Raw genomic sequence first — 16,775 nt, 5'->3', positions numbered from 1 at the left:
GTGGAACCTATGGCATTATTGCGGAATATCCAATCTTCCAGCAGCAGAGACCAACATTAAGCCTGTGACACGGCACCATCCCTTAAGAAGCCCAACTAGCCACTTTGTGGCAAGCTGACTCCATTGGGCCCCTTCCACCCTGGAAAGACGAATGACTCATATTCTATATGTGGGTTTGCCTTTCCTGACTGCAGGGCCATAGCCATATCGCTGCCCGAGGGCTTATACAATGTTTGACCCACCAGTATGAGATCCCTCATGACACTGCATCAAACGAAGGACACACTTGACAGTAAAGGAGGTGCCAAAGTGGGCCCATGACCACGGAGTCAACTGATGATGTTATATACCACACCACCCAGAAGCTGCTGGCCTTGAACAACTAGCCACAGCTAAGATCCTAGCCTGGACATGATACCATGAAAGAATGGGGCACCATCCTCCAAAAGACCCTAAATCGACGGCCCATTCTTTGTGCTGTGTTCCCAGTAGGTAGAACACATGGGTCTGGGGACTCGGAGGTGAAAGTAGGAGAGGCCCAGCTTACCATCAATCCCAGTGATCCACTTTTGGAATGTGTGCTTCTCATCCCCTTAAGGCTCTGCAAGGTTAGAGGTCCTGGTTCTCCAAGGGGGAACACTGCTACCAGGGAACACAGCGAGAATCCTATTACATTCTAAGCTACGGATGCCATCTGGACACCTAGGTTCCACATGCCGATGGATATGAAGAGGAATGAATCACTGTCTTTGCAGGGGTACATGACCCTGAACATCAGGAGGAGGTGGGGCTGCTCTTACAAGGCGGGAGCCGGGGGTGGGGGGGATAAGTTTGGCACCCAGGCGATCCATTGGCTGTCTGTGAGTACTCCTTGCACAACTCTGCAGGGAAATGAACAAGGACAGCAACCACAGCCTGGGAGGGGCATGGGGACCAAGGGCTCAGGGATCCCTCAGGGATGAGGGAATGGATCACTCATCAGGTAAGCCACTGAGACCAAGAGAGGCGCTAGCTGAGGGTGAGGGGAACCTGGAACGTATAGTAGAAGGAAGGAGACAATGCTTCTCATTTATTTCTGCCACTTTTATCAATGGCAGCAGTAGAGTCTATGGTCCATCCCACTAACCGTGCTCTTTCAAGCCTCCCCCGGAAAACCAGACCAATTACAATCCCAGAAATGCTGTGCCCAGATGGGGCGAACTTACTCTAAGAAGTAAGTGAATCTGAGCAGTGCAAGGAGTGGACTCTGTGCTCCCCTCAGATCCTCACCCCCCCCACACACACACCCACGCTCACCTTCAGGCCTTCACATCTAGTTCCCAGCTTCTGGGGAGATTTGCTGCTGAAGGCTCATGGTGCTGTCCCTCACTGGGAATTGCCCTCTGCTGCAGGGATTTGCCTTCCCCAAGACTATGCCTCCTTCCCGGGGGTAGCCTGCGCCTAAGGATTGACTGATGTAAGAATACAAAAGCCTGGATACCCCGCCTCAATGGAGGTAACTCTGAAGGGTCATCCTAGCTCCAGAGCTCCCCCAGAGGATGGGCTGAGGCTTCTGTTGTGGCTGCATCATAGCTCAACCTTTCCCTCTGCTAAATCCTGCTTCCCTCACTCCTCCCCCGCAACAGGTGGTGTTCCCAAGAGCTCTCCCCAATAAATCTGCACACAAACCTCAGAGTCTCAGGGCCTGCTTCCAGGGAAGTCTAAGAAAAGAAGCCACAAGAAGAGATAGAGTTTATATAACCCACTATATACATAGATACACAATAACCTACCCTATATATGTAATATATACATGACACCTCTAATGTTATACAGCAAATATAATATAGTATGGCTTATGTAACATATCATATATTGCATATTACATACTAAGTGTGTATGTACCTAGAAGGTATATAAACATACATATATAATTGGAATGAAAGTTTCAGTAGATGATTACCTTTACTATGTGCAATGGAGTCTAATATTTCCTGTTCTATTTTATCTCATTTCATGAAGAAAAACATACACATATATATGTATTATATACTATAAACCTATTATATAGCAAATACATGATAGGGCATCTGTCATATATAATATATGGCATACATTGTTGATTCTATTTCTTGGAGTAACAGTTCCACTAAATAGTAATAATTCCACTTACTACGTGTAATATATTCTTGTGAGATTCTATTTTCATTTATACTACTGCATAAAGAAAATGAAGTGCTGGTCACAAGCCAATAGGTGACCCATAGTCCCGGTGGGCTAAATTATCTCTAAAAAGGGGAGTTGATTCTCAGCTCAGAGTTTGCAACCATGAGCCACAGAGGACTTGAGACCCAGGAAAGAGTGAGAGTGGTGAGGTTTGGTGGAAAAGGTGTCAGACTCTATCTAGGTGTACAGTCCATTATGGAGTTTGCACAACACCTCCTTTATTCCAGGCTGAAATCCCCAAAGCTCGGATGGTACTTGCAAAATCTGCAGGCAGGTGATGTAGAGGTCTCTGTTCCCCACGCTGAGCCTGGTGTGCGTACACAGGCCCTCTCCCTTTGTCCATCCCACCCCATCTATAGTAGACACTAAATAAACATTTGCTAGATTGACTAGAAGAAAAGACTAGAGCAGCTGCTGGGATAAGGGGGGGGGCGGTTCTGAGATGCAGAAGGGAAAGGGAAGAATCTTTCACTGAATTTAACAGGAGCTCAATAAATGTTTGCTGGACAACTTAGAAAAAAATGGAAAACACTGGAGCTGTAATTATGGAAAGGGGAGGGTCTTGTCAGTATTCGGGAGATGATTAATAAATGTTTGATGGAACAAAGGAAAACGCAGCAAAGAAACTTCCTGGAGTATAGGAGTGGGGAAGTGAAGTCTAAAGGAGAGTGGTTACCAATATACGGCAGGGGCCCCATTAAGGTTTGTTGACTTCAATGGAGCAAATTTAGCTAAGAAGATGGCTCCTGTGTGAGTGGGTGTTGGTGGAGGAATTATAGTGCGTGTTCAAGAACTGCTTTATGGATTGATGGAGAAAAGAGGGATGTGGTTGTTTGAAGAGAATATAGTCAGAGATTAATAAATGCTTTTTGGATTAATGTGGCGGGGGGAAGCAGTTGGGAAGATGGCTAAGTGCGGGAGGGGACCTAGCCAGAATACAGTAGGTGCACATTGTGAGCTTTCCAGATTGCGTAGTGTCAAAGGTCAGATGGAGATGGTCGAAGGGGAATTAGGGCTTCAAGAGGGAGAGGGAAAGAGGCATTGAATATGGGGTCCTTCGTATACAATAAGTGCTTATTAAACGATTGTGGGGTTGAATGGAGAAAAAGGTATAGAGAATCCAGCTGGTGGTTGGGATTAGAAGGAAGGGGAACTGAAGGAGGGTTCTTCCTAGTATATAGTAATGCTAAATGGATGCCTCCCACACTCTGACACATGGGAACTATGCAATAAATACCTGTAGAATGAATAAATGGCTCTGAATAGAGAGAAAGGTTGCTGGGTAAAGGCTCCTGGGGGGAGGGGTGATCTAACCAGTAAAAAGCTGGTACTCAATAAATTTAGGCTGAAATAGACCCCTGGAGAGAGAGGTCTTGAGACGGGGCAGCAACTTTCAGACTTGGAAAGAAGACGTTGAGAATGGCCCTTATATAGTAGGAACTCAGTAAGTGTTTACTGGCTTAAGTAGAAGAAAGACCTTTTGGGGTATGGACTTAAGATTGGGAGAGGGAATCCTAGGGACACTGAGGGGAGTGGAAAAGGGGTAATCCTGATAAATTGGGCTCTAGCTTTATCAAAAGAAAGGACCCTAGGGAGAGGCTCTATGACCAGCGCAGTTTCTTCTACGGGTAAGGAAGGGGTGTCTACTCCCTCCACACAGCAGGCACTGCATATATGCTTACCGGATCCACTAAAAGAAAAAGACTTTGGGAAGAAGGTGTGAACATAGAGCACACAGACGGCACTCCATAAATGCTCACAGGAGCCACTGGAGGAAAAGGCCTTTGGGGGAAGGTGATTAGAATCGAGCACCTGGCAGACAATACATAAACAAATGCTCACTGGATCCATTAAAAGAAAAGGTCTTTCTGGGCGGGGGGGGACTGGGGTGGGCATACAGTCACTGGATCCATTGGAGGAAACGTCTTCGGGGAAGGGGAATGGGGTTGCAGAAGCTTGATCTATGTAAGCTTGATTCTCCATCAGTGAAAGGAAAGGCTTTTGTGGAGAGGGCATAGAATCAGGCACACGGTGGTGCTCCATGAATGCTCCAAGGGGTGATTAAAAAGAAAAGGCCTCTGGAAAGAGGACTGAAATGGTGCACACAACAAGTGTTAAATATTTGATCACTGTATTAACTGGAGGCAAGCCTTTATGGAGAAGGTCTAAGGTCTATGCATGTGTTGAACACCTTGGGTCATGCAGAAGGTGTTCAACACATGCAGACTGAAGCCACTGGGGAAAGGGTTTGGGGATGGGGTAAATAGCAGGCACACAATAAATGCTTTCTCAATACACTGGAGGAAAGAAGCTTTAGAGAAGGCTCACACGGCAGGCAGGTGATAAGTGCTAGGTGGGTTTACCAAAGGAAAGGTCTTTGAAGTAGCTTGAGAATGGAGGAGAAACGAGGCACTCAATAAATGCCTTCTAGATCCACTGGAGGAAAAGGATTTTGGGGAGAGTCTGAAGATGAGTCACACACAGAAGGTTAAAAAATGCTCATGGGACTCATTTGAGCAAAATATGTTTGGAAAGGGGTTTGGAGGTAGGGCATACACCAGGCATTTAATAGATGCTTTCTAGATCCTTTAGAGAAATAAGCCCTTGGAGAGGGGACTTAGAGTTGGCACACACAGAAGGCATTCAATAAAGGCTCACAGGATCCATTAAAGGCAACACTTTCGGTGAGAAGAGTTACGCAGCAGGCAATCAATGTTCACTGAATAGCTTAAAGGGTCTTTGGGGGGAGGGTTGGGATGGGGCACATACCACACTCTGGGTACATGTTCACAAGATCTATTAGAGAGAAGGCCTTAGGACAAGGTTTGAGGGGGACAAGACACATAGCAAGCTCTCAATGAATGTTCACAAAATTCATGGAAGCCAAAGGCTTTGGGGAAGGGCTCCCGGACAAGGCACATTGCAGGTACTTGATAAATGCTCACAAGATCCATTAAAGGACAAGGCCTTTGGGGTGAGGGTTGGGGGGGGCAAGGCACATTAGGCTCCCGAATGCTCACAGGATATACCGAAGCCAAGGCTTTTGGGAAGGAGGTACACAGCAGGCGCCCGACAACTGCTCCCTGTATGGATCGAGAAGGCCGGGTGCGGGGCAAGGGCGGGCCACACAGGAAGCACCCAGCATAATAATTTAAAGGAAAAGGGTTTGGGCTAGGGGGCCAGGTGCCTGGCACACAAGCGGTGCTTGGTAAGTGCTCGTCGTGGAACGATCTGGGGACCCAGGCCCGCGGGAAGACGTCCGCGGCAGTGGCTTACCAGTCGGTGTGGGGCTCGTCGATGACCAGCAGCACCCTGGCGGCAGCGCCCCCACGACCTGCGCCCCCAGAGCCGCCGCCCACCTGCTCGCTGAAGGTGGCCGCCGCGGCCGCCGTGGTCTGCTTGACCGCGTTGGACAGCGACGAGAAGAAGCCACCACCCCCCGAAGACCCGGGACTAGGGGCAGCCGGAGAGGCCACAGGGGCGGACGCGGAGGCCCTCTCGGCAGTGGCAGTCGTGGGACCGGGCGTGGCTCCGGGGCTGGGGGCAGCAGGCGGCGGCGGGGGTGGCTGCGGGCGCTGCAGGTCTGTCATGTACCCATTTGGCAGATTGGCCATGAAGTTGCTGTCCGACAGGCGGCGCCGCAGGTAGTTCATGGCTGCGGCGCGGGGCAGGGGGTCCTAGGAGCAGTCGGGTCAGGAGCCGCGGGGGCGGTCCGCGCGGGGCCCAGGAGCACCGCTGCGCTCTCGGGCACGATGCGACTCTTCGGTTGCCCGCTGCAGACTGAGGCAGCGCTAAGTCGCCGCCGCCGCAGCGCGGATGGTCGCGCCCGTACCCCCCTATCTCGCGCCCTTCGTGGTGCTGTCCAGCTGGGCCGGCGGCGGCGCGGACGCGACCAAGGCGACCGGGAAGGGGAGTTTGGGGAGGAACGGCGAGTGACGTCAGCGCGCCTTCAGTGCTGGGGAGGTGGTGGCACGCGCCGGCAGGCGGGGGCGAAGGAGCTGTCCGTGGTGCTGAAGGCGGCAGTGCGCACGCGCCACGCCGCATCCTGTTTCCCCTCCCCCTCGTCCGATTGGGGATGCGCAATTTGGGGAGTGGGGGCGGGGTAGATACTTGTCGGGAGGGTCGGGGTGAGTGGTCAGGCAAGACCCCCACCCCGCCTCATTCTGGTCTTCACACCCGGTCGCACCCACACGCAGGATTCTCTGCAGATACTCAGCTTCCAGTGTTGATATTCACCACAGAAGGCATGAGGGGGGGTGGAGGGGGGGAATGGAGGCACACGCAGAGACTCAAAAGTAGAGAAATAACCTCCTCACCGCGACAGATGGGTGTCACAAGCAGTACCCTGTGAGGGGAGATCAATTTCCTATATCCATATGGGCTCAGCTAGGCAGAGAGAGGGTGCTGCGGTGGCATAGACAGCATCAGACAGGCAAACTTGGACACTTGGGCGGGGTACACACGCTTGCCCTGGGTTGCTGGGGCCTGGAGGCACACAGGAATGATACACACGTGGAGATACATATAGACACACACAAAAGTAAAGAAACACATGGAGGCACGTACAGACGGAGAACACTCCGATCTAGGTATCTATACAGACATACACAAGCCCGGGGTTACACACATGGGCATGCATGCATATATGCCTACACACACACACACAGGCACCACACCTACACACAGAGACCCAAGGAAACTCACACGAACATGCACACCCAGACAAATCACATACCCACAGACGATCATGATAAACCTAGATCTGCCACACAGACCCATTCCCTGAAGCTCCAGACCTGATGTGTGTCCATCTCTGTCCCCCACCCCCCGGGGGCCCTACACACACACTCAGTCTGTATGCCCCCATCGCTCTGCCCTGGATAAGCCAAAACCCACCATAACCACCTGATATCAGTGCCCATGGCTGACTCCCCTGCACCGGAGAACTTTCCACAGACAGAGGCAGACCCATCCTAGGGTATGCACACAGTAGGTGCCAAATAATGTTTGCCACATGAGCAAATTACCTTTATAGTCCAGGCAGAGGGGGGCTGTGGAAGCCATCCCGTCAGCTCCTGTAAGATTCTGACTACAATGAAAGCATGAATCCATTTAAAAACAATCATTTGTTGGCAGCACCCAACTAAGCTGTTTAGGTGTATTGTTTCATCCAACCCTTACAACAATACTATGGGGTGGGAAACATACCCATTTTACAGATGAAGGAATCCAAGACCTCCAATTCATTCCCAAAAGGCCATGTTCACTTTGTGATCCATGCATTTTTTTTTTAAAGAATGTGCTAGAAAGAGGTGCCAGTGTGGCTGAAACAAAGTGAGCAAGGGGGGTTTGTGGCAGGAGATGGGGTCAGAGAGGTTAGCAGGGACCAGACTGAGCAGGTCCTTGTGGGCCATAGTGAGTGATGATGGTGGACCAAGTGAGGTAGAAGAAGATACGGTAAGAAATAGGCAGATTTGGAGTCTCTTCTGCTTGCAGGATTTTCAGGTGAATCATCCACTTATTCATTTGTTCATTCTTTATTCTTTAAATCCTTGGTCCGTTTAAACAAGGTAGTAAAGGTGTGGAGTCTAGAGTCAGAGTGCTTGAAGTTCAAAATAGACCTCCACCATACCCCTGGGAAAGTGACTTAACCCTGCTGAGACTTGGTTTCCTCATCTATCAAGATGATCACCTGACCCATCTCTAAGGGTGTGGGGGGCTGGTGGGGGGAGGAGACAACCTTTATATTTTCGCATGTGCTGTGACTTCTGCCAGGAATGTCCTTTACCTCTCTCTCTCAAGGATCATCTTTGGCCAAGGTCTCCAGGAAGTCCCCTTCCCCAGGACTCAGATTCCATCCCCTCTTACCCTAGCCTCCCCAGTCCTCAAGTTCAATACTTCCAAACCATTCTCTACTCCCTCCTCCATGCCAGGCAGCTTCAGTCCCACCTCCAGGCCTTTGCTTTGGCCATTCCTTCCCTCTCCTTCCTGGATGCTCTCTCCGGCATTCCATATCCCAGTGTTGCCCAGATGGGGAGCTCCCATGAATCATGTATTTTCCAACTTTTAGAAGTATGTGCTTCTCAGTTTTTTGCTCAGTAACTGAAGTAAACAAGCTGTGTTGGACCCATGGTGCCCTCTCTAGGGGATAGGAGCAGCTGCAAGTCAACAGACCTCTCTGGCTCCTCTGGGAGTCAGAAGTTGGGCTCCTTAGGAATCAGTCTCCAGAATGCCTCTTCCCAGGGCCCCCATTCCCACGTTTCTAGTACTCATGGCCCCCAGCATCAGTCCCTTTCTCCAGGTGGCTCGGTTTCCAGAAATTAATATTTTGGAGGTTGTTTAGCAGAAGAATGAGGATTCCCCTCAGGAGTGTCTCAACTCCCTGAGGCAGAGGTAAGCCTCCTCTGCACTGTCTCCATCGTCTCCAGCAGGAATGAACGAATAGAAGGGGCTCCAGGAATGATTTTCTTTGTTGTGCATTGGTGAGCAATGACTCTGAAACACACACCCCTGACATATGTTTGTAATCAGTATTGTACCCATGTTTAAAACTCACACACATGTATTATCCACGACATCTTAATGCACATGTACATGTGTGCACGTGCACACAAACACACACACACACACCTATAACTCAGACTGTTATGGTGCACACATGGTTGTAACTTTACATGCACTCCACATACACTCAATACATCCTTAATTCTTGCACAGGCCCATAGGTCTGCATATCACACATACACAAAGATATGTGTCTCATGATGTGCAAAGTTCCACTCTCTTGTAGACACATACCTCTCATACCCTGTAGTAAGCAACCAGAATCACTCCCTTCAGCTCATTCTTCCCAAGATGACCAAAAATTCAACTTTGTCTTTATTTCAACCCATCAACTGACCTATTTTATGGGGGGAAACCGACCCAGAGAAGTGAGCACCCTGACAGAATCCAGGTGTCACGCATCTCCCATCTGAACCCTTCCATAGAGGCGTCCCTCCACTCATAGCACACATTGTGCTTCAAATGTCCAGCCTGCTACCTTTCTGTGCCTTTGTAAATGGGAATAATGATAATAGTGACCCTCATAGGCTTGTTGTGGAGTAAATGAATTCATGCTGTGCAACCTAAAACACTACCAGGCACACGGCAAGCACTCTCTAAGTATTAGCTAATACCATAATTATGATGATTCTTATGATTTGCCTCATCACCAGGGGCTCAGCATTCAGTAAATTCTAATTAGTGCAACACTGAGCAAATGCCAACAGCTTTAGTGTCTGGGTTTGTTCCCTTCACTGTGGAGACACGTGCTGTTCTGACTCCTCTTGTCTCCATGATGTCCAGCGCTATTGTTAGTATACAGTAGGCGTTGATAAGTGTTGAAAAAAAATGTTCAACGAAAGGATCGCATATTCTGAGTTTGTCCCCTCGCTCACATGTCCTCTCCTTCTACCAGTCCTCCTCCACCCCAGATGCCCAGACTTCGTTCTAGTATGCTGTAGACGCTATAAAGTGTTGAATGAATGCACAAATACTAAAGGAATCTGTGTCTGGGTTTGTCAGAGGGGCTCCTTCTGGCAGATGCTGACTCTGGCTTCTCTTCGCTCCCGCCCCAGCTCAGAGCACCTCACAGGCACTTCCTCGGTCCACCCCCCGCCAACCGCCACCCCTCTTTCGGTCCCCGCTAATTGCAGCATTGGATCTGGGCTGTTGGGAGTGGGTGGGTGCAGGTGTTTACGCGGCTGGGTGCCAACCCCAGGCACGCCTCTGCCGCCTCTGCCGCGGCTCAGAGCGGGATTGATGCGGAACCCGCCAGCCGAGAGGCTCCGGCGGGGGGGTGGGGGGGTGGGGAACGTAGGCACGCCGGCCAATCAAAAAGTGCCGGCCAGGCGAGTAGCCAACCAGAAAACCCATAACGCGGAGCTCTGCAGAAGGACGTGCTGGACGCCCCGGGACGCCGCGCAAGGGGTTGGGGGGTGGTTGGGGCGGGGGGCAGACCCTGGGGCTGAGGCAGCGGCGAAGGGACGGATACTCCCCTTCCCTCCTGCCCAGCTGTGACCACGGTGGAAAATACTGTTTTCCACAACAAGCCACTGCATCTCTGCCCGTGCCGTGCCCTTTGGCCTAGAAGATGCTATTGCCCCACTCCTGGGGAAGAGGCCCATTTATTGAGGTCTGGGAGGGCAGGGGGTCAGAGTGGGAGAGGGCGGTGTTAGGGCTGCGCATCCTTAGGGTCTTGGCAGACAGGCACGTGTAGACATGGCCGTTTCTCCTCCACCACCGTATTATGCCCCTGCAGCATCTCGCACCGTGCTGATGGTTTTCCCCAGAAGGTCACGTTCTTCTCACCCTGACCTTCGACCACGGTAATGGTGGGCCTGGGGCATTAGAGGGGGAATGGAGGGGAGAAGCTCAGGGAAGGCAAGAATGCATTCGACAAACTCTTACTGAGTTTGAGCTAACTATTTGTTAGCTATGAGATATTGGGCAATTTCTTTATCTTCCCTGTGCTCATCTGAAAAATGGGAATAATCAGAAGAATAATGATACCCACCATATTGGGCTGAGTGAGGATAAATTAGTTAATTTTGGTAAAGTGCTCAGAGTGGTGTCTGGTACACAGTAAGTACTCAATAAATGCTAGTAATTGTTACTCGTTGACAAGAGCTACCTTCTCTTACCTCCAAAACCCTTCACATCTCTCCCCATTGCCCACTGGGGGGAAAAAAAAAAACCAAATGCCTTGCCTGGTATTTGAGGTCTTGTTTTTGGGCCCACATGCCTGGCCCAAGCCAATCCCTCTCTCTTCCACTTTATCCAGACTTAGTCCCACATCCAGAATGGTCTTTGCCTGGCTTGTTCCTCCCACGAAACAAGCATTCCATTCATTCCCTCTCAGCCCCATTCCCTCAATCAAATCCATTCATTTCCCTACTCTGTCAAGTGCTTCCTGCCTCCATTCAACACCTCTAACTCATCTTCAGGACCTACTAGAAACCCCAGAACTGGAGACCATTTCCCAGATGGCAGGCCTTCCATGAGTTGAAAATAGCCCATTTCATCTAGTGGCTTGACGTATGTGGAAATAAAGAAGGGAGGAGTGAGTGTTTACACCCTCTCTAACACCTGGGCCACCAGGAAACCAGCTTTGGGCATTTGGTCACCAGTATCCAGGACTCTGCTCACACAGTCTTGACACTGGGAATGCCTTTCCTGACCCCTTCCTGCCGGGTGACCCCTGATCAGCTTCCTGGATCCAGGGCGAGGTGTCAGCCCCTTTTCCATGTACTAACTGCTCTGCATCAGCCTCCTGTCAGGGCCCTGCTGACCTGGATCCCTCAGGGGACCCACGGGACCTGGGTTCTGTGTGTCTGCAAGTGTTGCCAAAAAGGCCTCAAGCGTCTTGGGGCGGTGAGACGTTGGGTGAGATGTGGGTGGCTGAAGGAATGAGTAAGTGGATGAAGGCCTGAGTGACTGAAGGGGCAAATGGAAGCATGGATAACCGAGAGGGCCGAGTGCATGGTCACAGGAAGGACTGGCTGAGTGGCTGGATGGCTGGGGGACTGAATGAGAGGTAAAAGGGCACAGAGGCTACTCATTCTCCCCTCAGGATCCTCTTTCTCGGCTGCTTCTTTAGTGACTTTCCTCTTCCGGCAGGAGGGAGAGGACACTCGTCAAGGCAGGCATCTTAGACTCAGCGGAGGATGCCCTGGTTGTGGGGAGCTGAGCCGACTCTCCCACCCTCATTGCTCACATATGGATATCATGACCCCCTCCTGGGCACGCTTTGCCCCCTCACTCACGGGAAGTTGGGGAGCTGGGCCGTGCAGAGGCGCTGGCGGGTGCGGACGGGGTTGGGTCCACATGGGGGCATGCATAGCCCCCAGGAACTCCACTCCGACCATGAGCCTTTCCCTGCAATGAGTCAGAATGAGAGGTCTCAGTGGAGGTGGTGAGAGAGAGAGAGAAACAGAGAGAGACAGAGAGGCAGCAGGGACACGGGGTCCAAGGTAGAGTCAGAACCCCCCCCCCCCCCCCCCGCACAGGCTGCCCCTTCCTCACAGTGGAGTCGGCCGGGGGGTGGGGGCACTCACAGCTACATTGCTGGATGTTATAGCAGTGACGGATAATTTGTTGTTGCCCGAGGCACCGCCGTCCATCAAACTTGCGGCCCTTGCAGCTCCTCGAGCGTGTCTGCTGGCCCGGGATCTCCTTACAGTTGATATCGTTTATGTTCCGACGGATGCAGGGGCTCCACTCCTCCCAGGACCCCCACTCTCCATCCACTGCAGAGACAGGGGCAACCAGGGCTTGCACCAAAGAAGGGAGCCAGTGAGGGGATTCAGAGGAAGGAATGACGACCGGGGGGAAGGAGTGGCGGTGGTCAGAGGTGGGGCCGAGGCAACAGGGCCAGGAATGGGGGCATTCGAGGCAGGAACAAGGCATTAGCAGCAGGGATGGGTGAGGGGCTTAGGCATGGAGATGGCACATCTTGAGCTACTGACCAGGGCAGGGCACAGCTGTGTTGCAGATGTGGGTCCGGGTGGCCTCACCAGCACAGGGGGGGCCCCCATGCTGGGGCACAGGGTGATCACACTTCCGTCTTTCCAGGGTCTGCCCCAGGCCACAGGTCACAGAGCAGGGGGTCACAGGACCCCATGCCCCCCAGCCCCCAGCCACTGTGGGGGTGGGGGATAGGAGTGAGAAGAAAGGTCACCTCAATCTCCCCATCAGCCCCTAGACCCTTGAGGCGGACTGCCCCAAAATGAAGAGCTCCATGGTCACATGGTCTAAGATCTCTGTCCCCTGAAACGGCAGAGCATCGGTGACTGAATCGAGAACAGAGTGTCAGGGGCCTCATCCCTGTGTACCTGGGCAGGGTGGCAGGCCAGAGCAGGGCCGGGTTTCGTGGTTCAGCCCTGGGCACGGCTTCCCAGGAGGCTTCTTGGAGGGCTCAGGTGCAGAACACGTGCGGCTTCGTCTCTGGGTAGGTGCGCTGGGTCCACCGTGGCAGGACCCCGAGCAGTGGCCCCAGGGACCCCAAGCGGCCCAGGCCCCATGTACTGTGGTGGAGTGGGGGTTGGGGGGACACCAAGTGTGGTCACACATGAAGTCCTCCCACCCTGGAAGTTCCCTGCTGTAACCCCCAGACCCACCCTGGGTGCCCACATCAGTGGCCTTCACTCACTGGGGCAGACCTGCTGGGTGTCACAGGCCTCAGACTCCTGTGGCTTTCCTGGGCAGTGGCCCCCACACTTGGGGGTGGGTTGATTACATGTTCGCTGATGGGTCCGGATCCCTTTGGAACAGGTGACAGAGCAAGGCATCCAGGGCTCCCAGTGAGACCAGCCACCCATCTCTATGGGAGAGAAGAGAGGGGGACAGGAGGGAAGTGGGGGCATCATTCAGGGGTTCTCGCTTCCTTGTGTGCCCCACGTCCTCTGCCACACCCAGTCCACCATTGGATGACTGCAGTAGCCTTCCCGCGGGTCCCGCTGCTTCAGCCCTCACCACAGACCATCCGCCCTCCTCCGGACAGTGAGAGGGATCTGACACAACCCAAGTCAGATCACATTTCTCCTCTGCCCACAACCACACAATAAAAGCCAGCGTCCTCACCGTGGCCCACAGGATCGGGCCCCCCTTTGACCTTGCCTCCCACAACTCTCCTCCAGCCACACCGGCCTCTTCCTCAGCGCCTCACAAACATCAGGCGCAGTCCTACCCTCAGGGCCCCTGCACTGATTGTGCGTTCCCAGGGCCAGGCGACAGGCAGCGCTGGCCTGCCTCGCTGAGCCTCCTCACCAGGACAGCACGGCTGGTCCTCACAGGCCTGCAGCTGCCACTCAAGGATCCCGGGCTCCACCTTCTCGGCACACTGCCCACCATGGCCTATGCAGCGCCGGTGCCGCAACTGGGATCCCTCAGTGCAGGTCACTGAGCAGGGGGCCCACGCAGACCACGGGGACCATTGTGGGGGCCTGTAGAGAGGAGCACACGTGTCCTACCCTAGCTTGAGCTGGCAAGGATGGGGTGTACTGGACTGCGGGGCGAGGGCAGGCACAGGCAGGGGTGCAGGATAAAGGTACATGGAATGGATTGATCAGGGTACGCACCCCTTAGGGATGTTAGGGATTGAACGGGAAGAGGGGGGCACACAGTAAGTACTGACCTTCATGACTGGGGACCTGGAACACTTTGAAGTCCCCCAAGGCTAGTGCCAGACATGCAGTAAGCAAATGTATGGACTAAGGGCCCAGAACTGCTGTCAGAAACCTACCAGGCCACCACCATGCTCGGTAGCTGGCAAACAAAAAGTTCTTAATAAATAGAAGCTATTGTCCCAGTGAGCTCAGAGACCCTGTCAGAGATACCCCGGATCTGGGGCGCCTGGGTGGCTCGGTCGGTTAAGCGTCTGACTCTTGATTTCAGCTCAGGTCATGATCTCAGGGTCGTGAGATCGAGCCCTGCATCAGGCTCCACACTAAGTGTGGAGCCTGCTTAAGATTCTCTCTCCCTCTACCCCTCCTCCCGCTCCCGTGCTCTCTCTCTCTCTCAAAAAAAATTTTTTTTTTTTTAAAGAGAACTACTCCAGATCTATCCCCAAACCCATGCACAGCATAATACTAAATTGATGTGAACTGTTGACATTACTAGGGGCCCAGAGCTACCTTCAAAAACCCTCAAGCTTCCCATCCCCATGGTGTACCTGGGATATACGCTAAGCTGTTAGAAAACATGTCTGGCGTTCAGTAAGGGCTCATTACATGTAAGCTGGCATCATGATGAGACCAGTGTCACCCTCAGAAATCTGCCAGCTACCCCTGACCTCTGCAATGCATTCAGTAGGCTGGCAGTGATCAATGAACGTGAAGTGTCATCATAATTAGGGGCCTGGAGCTGCCCTGAGAATTTCCCAAACTCTCCCACCCCGACATGTCTGTATGCAGTAAGCACTCAATGTGAGCTGGCATCACAATTAGGGGACTTGAGCTACCTTCAGAACACACCTGACCTGTACCCCACCCTCTAATGCTTCCAGTACGCGGGAGGTGCTCAGTAAATGTAAGCTACGGCAGTGGTTCTCAACCAGGGCCGATTTTGCCCCTGGGGGGACATTTGGCAATGTCTGGAGGATTTGGGTTGTCACAGTTGGTTGGGAGTTGCTACTGGCATCTAGTGGGAGGCCAGGGATGTTACAAAACACAGGCTTTGCAATGCCCAGGTCAGGCCCCCACAACAAAGAATTTTTTGGCCCCAAATGTCAATAGAGGCGAGGCTGAGAAACCCCGAGCTATGGTCATGATCGGGGCCTTGGAGTCACCCTTGGAAACCCCAGAGAAGGAAAGAGCCCAGTCCTGGGTGGCCCCCAGGCTCCCCCTCACCTGCATGCCTGACAAAGCTTGCTGCCAGGCTCCTGGAAGCCATAGGCAGGGTTGAGACAGCAGTCTTCCACACTGACACCTCCCCCCAGGAGGCCCTTGCATATGCCGGAGGATTCCTCATAGTGGGTGAAGCAGAGGACGGGGACTGAGCCTGCAACAAGGGTGGTGTCGGGGGGGGGGGCAGGGAGGGGGGGCATGATCAGCGGTGTGATGGGTCCGGGCACCCCTGCGGGCCAGCTGGGCCCTCACGCACTCACCTGCAGCCGGCAGCAGGGCGAGCGGCAGCAGGGCGAGCAGCAGCAACAGCAACTGAGGAGCCCGCATGTTGAGCATGCACCCCTGCGGTCCTGCCGCCCTGCCAGAGAGGAGGCCCGGCTTTGTATGGGCTGACCTGACGCTGGGATCAGGGCAAAGAGGAACCGGGCCAGGAGGAACTGGGCGGGAAAAGGGCTGCGGGGGGCGGGGCAGGGGGGGAGGGGAGGGTGCCGTGCAGAGTCTCCGCAGTTCCGACTTCTCTCCTGGCACCTTTGCCCCGGAGCCTCCTGCTCCGCTCTCCCCTCCCTACCTCCTGTCTCCCTCTTGATCCCGGTCTTGCTTGTCACTGTATCCCCAGCAACCACACCCTGCCCAGCAACAACTTAGCACTCAATCAGAGCTCCCTGGAGCATAAACGTCCTAGCTGTGTGACCTTGGGCAAGTCGCTTGAAACTCTCTGAGCCTCATTTTTTTTCCCCCTGTAAAATGCGGTCTCTCCCACAATGGGTCAACCTCATGCGGGTGTTGAACAAGGATGAAATGAGCTCAGTGTGCCCCTCATTGAGTGGAGCAGGCATTAAGATAATTGCTTCATCCTCTTTCCTGAAAGTGAGGTTGCCTGTGGTCAGCAAGGGCGGCGGAGGTCAGCAGGGGGGGGAAGTGAGAAGGGGAAGTGAGAAGAGTGTGGGGAGAAGGGTTTGAGAGTGAATTGGGGATATTGACTGTCCCGGGGCTCCAGCTGGGACCACCCCCCCCCCCCCCACACACACATATACACTGGCCTGGGGAGGGAATCAGCTTGGCCATGTTCTATCGAGTAACTGGGGGTAGGTGACAACCCCCTCCCTGAGCCTACAGCATAGAGTTTGTTGCAAAGATTGGGAGTTTAAGATTTTTAAAAGTCCTCAGAACAGCGCCGGGCATACA

The 16,775-nt window shown here is 53.0% G+C and overlaps 2 protein-coding genes across 3 annotated transcripts in view; both read right to left on the bottom strand.

Moving 5' to 3' along the window:
• The window catches only part of SYN1 (synapsin I), a 46,199-nt gene extending 40,341 nt beyond the window's left edge, over positions 1-5,858 (bottom strand). For both annotated transcript variants that reach the window (XM_021679489.2, XM_021679498.2), the window contains exon 1: positions 5,482-5,858. In XM_021679489.2, the coding sequence (XP_021535164.1) occupies positions 5,482-5,858 (377 nt within the window). The remainder of the gene's footprint in view (positions 1-5,481) is intronic.
• Positions 5,859-10,382: 4,524 nt separating this feature from the next.
• LOC123323384 (complement factor properdin) lies at positions 10,383-15,917 on the bottom strand. Its single transcript, XM_044911615.1, has 9 exons — positions 15,851-15,917; positions 15,594-15,744; positions 14,014-14,189; positions 13,397-13,567; positions 13,080-13,271; positions 12,714-12,887; positions 12,303-12,494; positions 12,012-12,123; positions 10,383-10,586 (listed from the first exon to the last, which is right to left on the bottom strand). Exons 1-9 carry the CDS (start codon positions 15,915-15,917, stop codon positions 10,421-10,423), a joined length of 1,401 nt encoding a protein of 466 aa, XP_044767550.1. The 3' UTR covers positions 10,383-10,420.
• Positions 15,918-16,775: the final 858 nt, after the last annotated feature.

Source organism: Neomonachus schauinslandi, chromosome X (assembly GCF_002201575.2).
Source record: "Neomonachus schauinslandi chromosome X, ASM220157v2, whole genome shotgun sequence".
NCBI classification, from domain to species: domain Eukaryota; kingdom Metazoa; phylum Chordata; class Mammalia; order Carnivora; family Phocidae; genus Neomonachus; species Neomonachus schauinslandi.
This window is presented reverse-complemented; position numbering and strand designations above follow the sequence as displayed.

What these genes read in the sequence shown, in the direction of transcription:
- LOC123323384 (XM_044911615.1), bottom strand. Translation starts at nt 15,917, where the DNA reads ATGCGGGCTCCTCAGTTGCTGTTGCTGCTGCTCGCCCTGCTGCCGCTC. An exon ending in TAACATCCAGCAATGTAGCT is followed by an intron (nt 12,124 to 12,302) that starts GTGAGTGCCCCC and finishes GACTCATTGCAG; the next exon opens with GGAAAGGCTCATGGTCGGAG. An exon ending in GCCCAGCTCCCCAACTTCCC is followed by an intron (nt 10,587 to 12,011) that starts GTGAGTGAGGGG and finishes CTAATGCCCCAG; the next exon opens with GCCCACCATTACCGTGGTCG.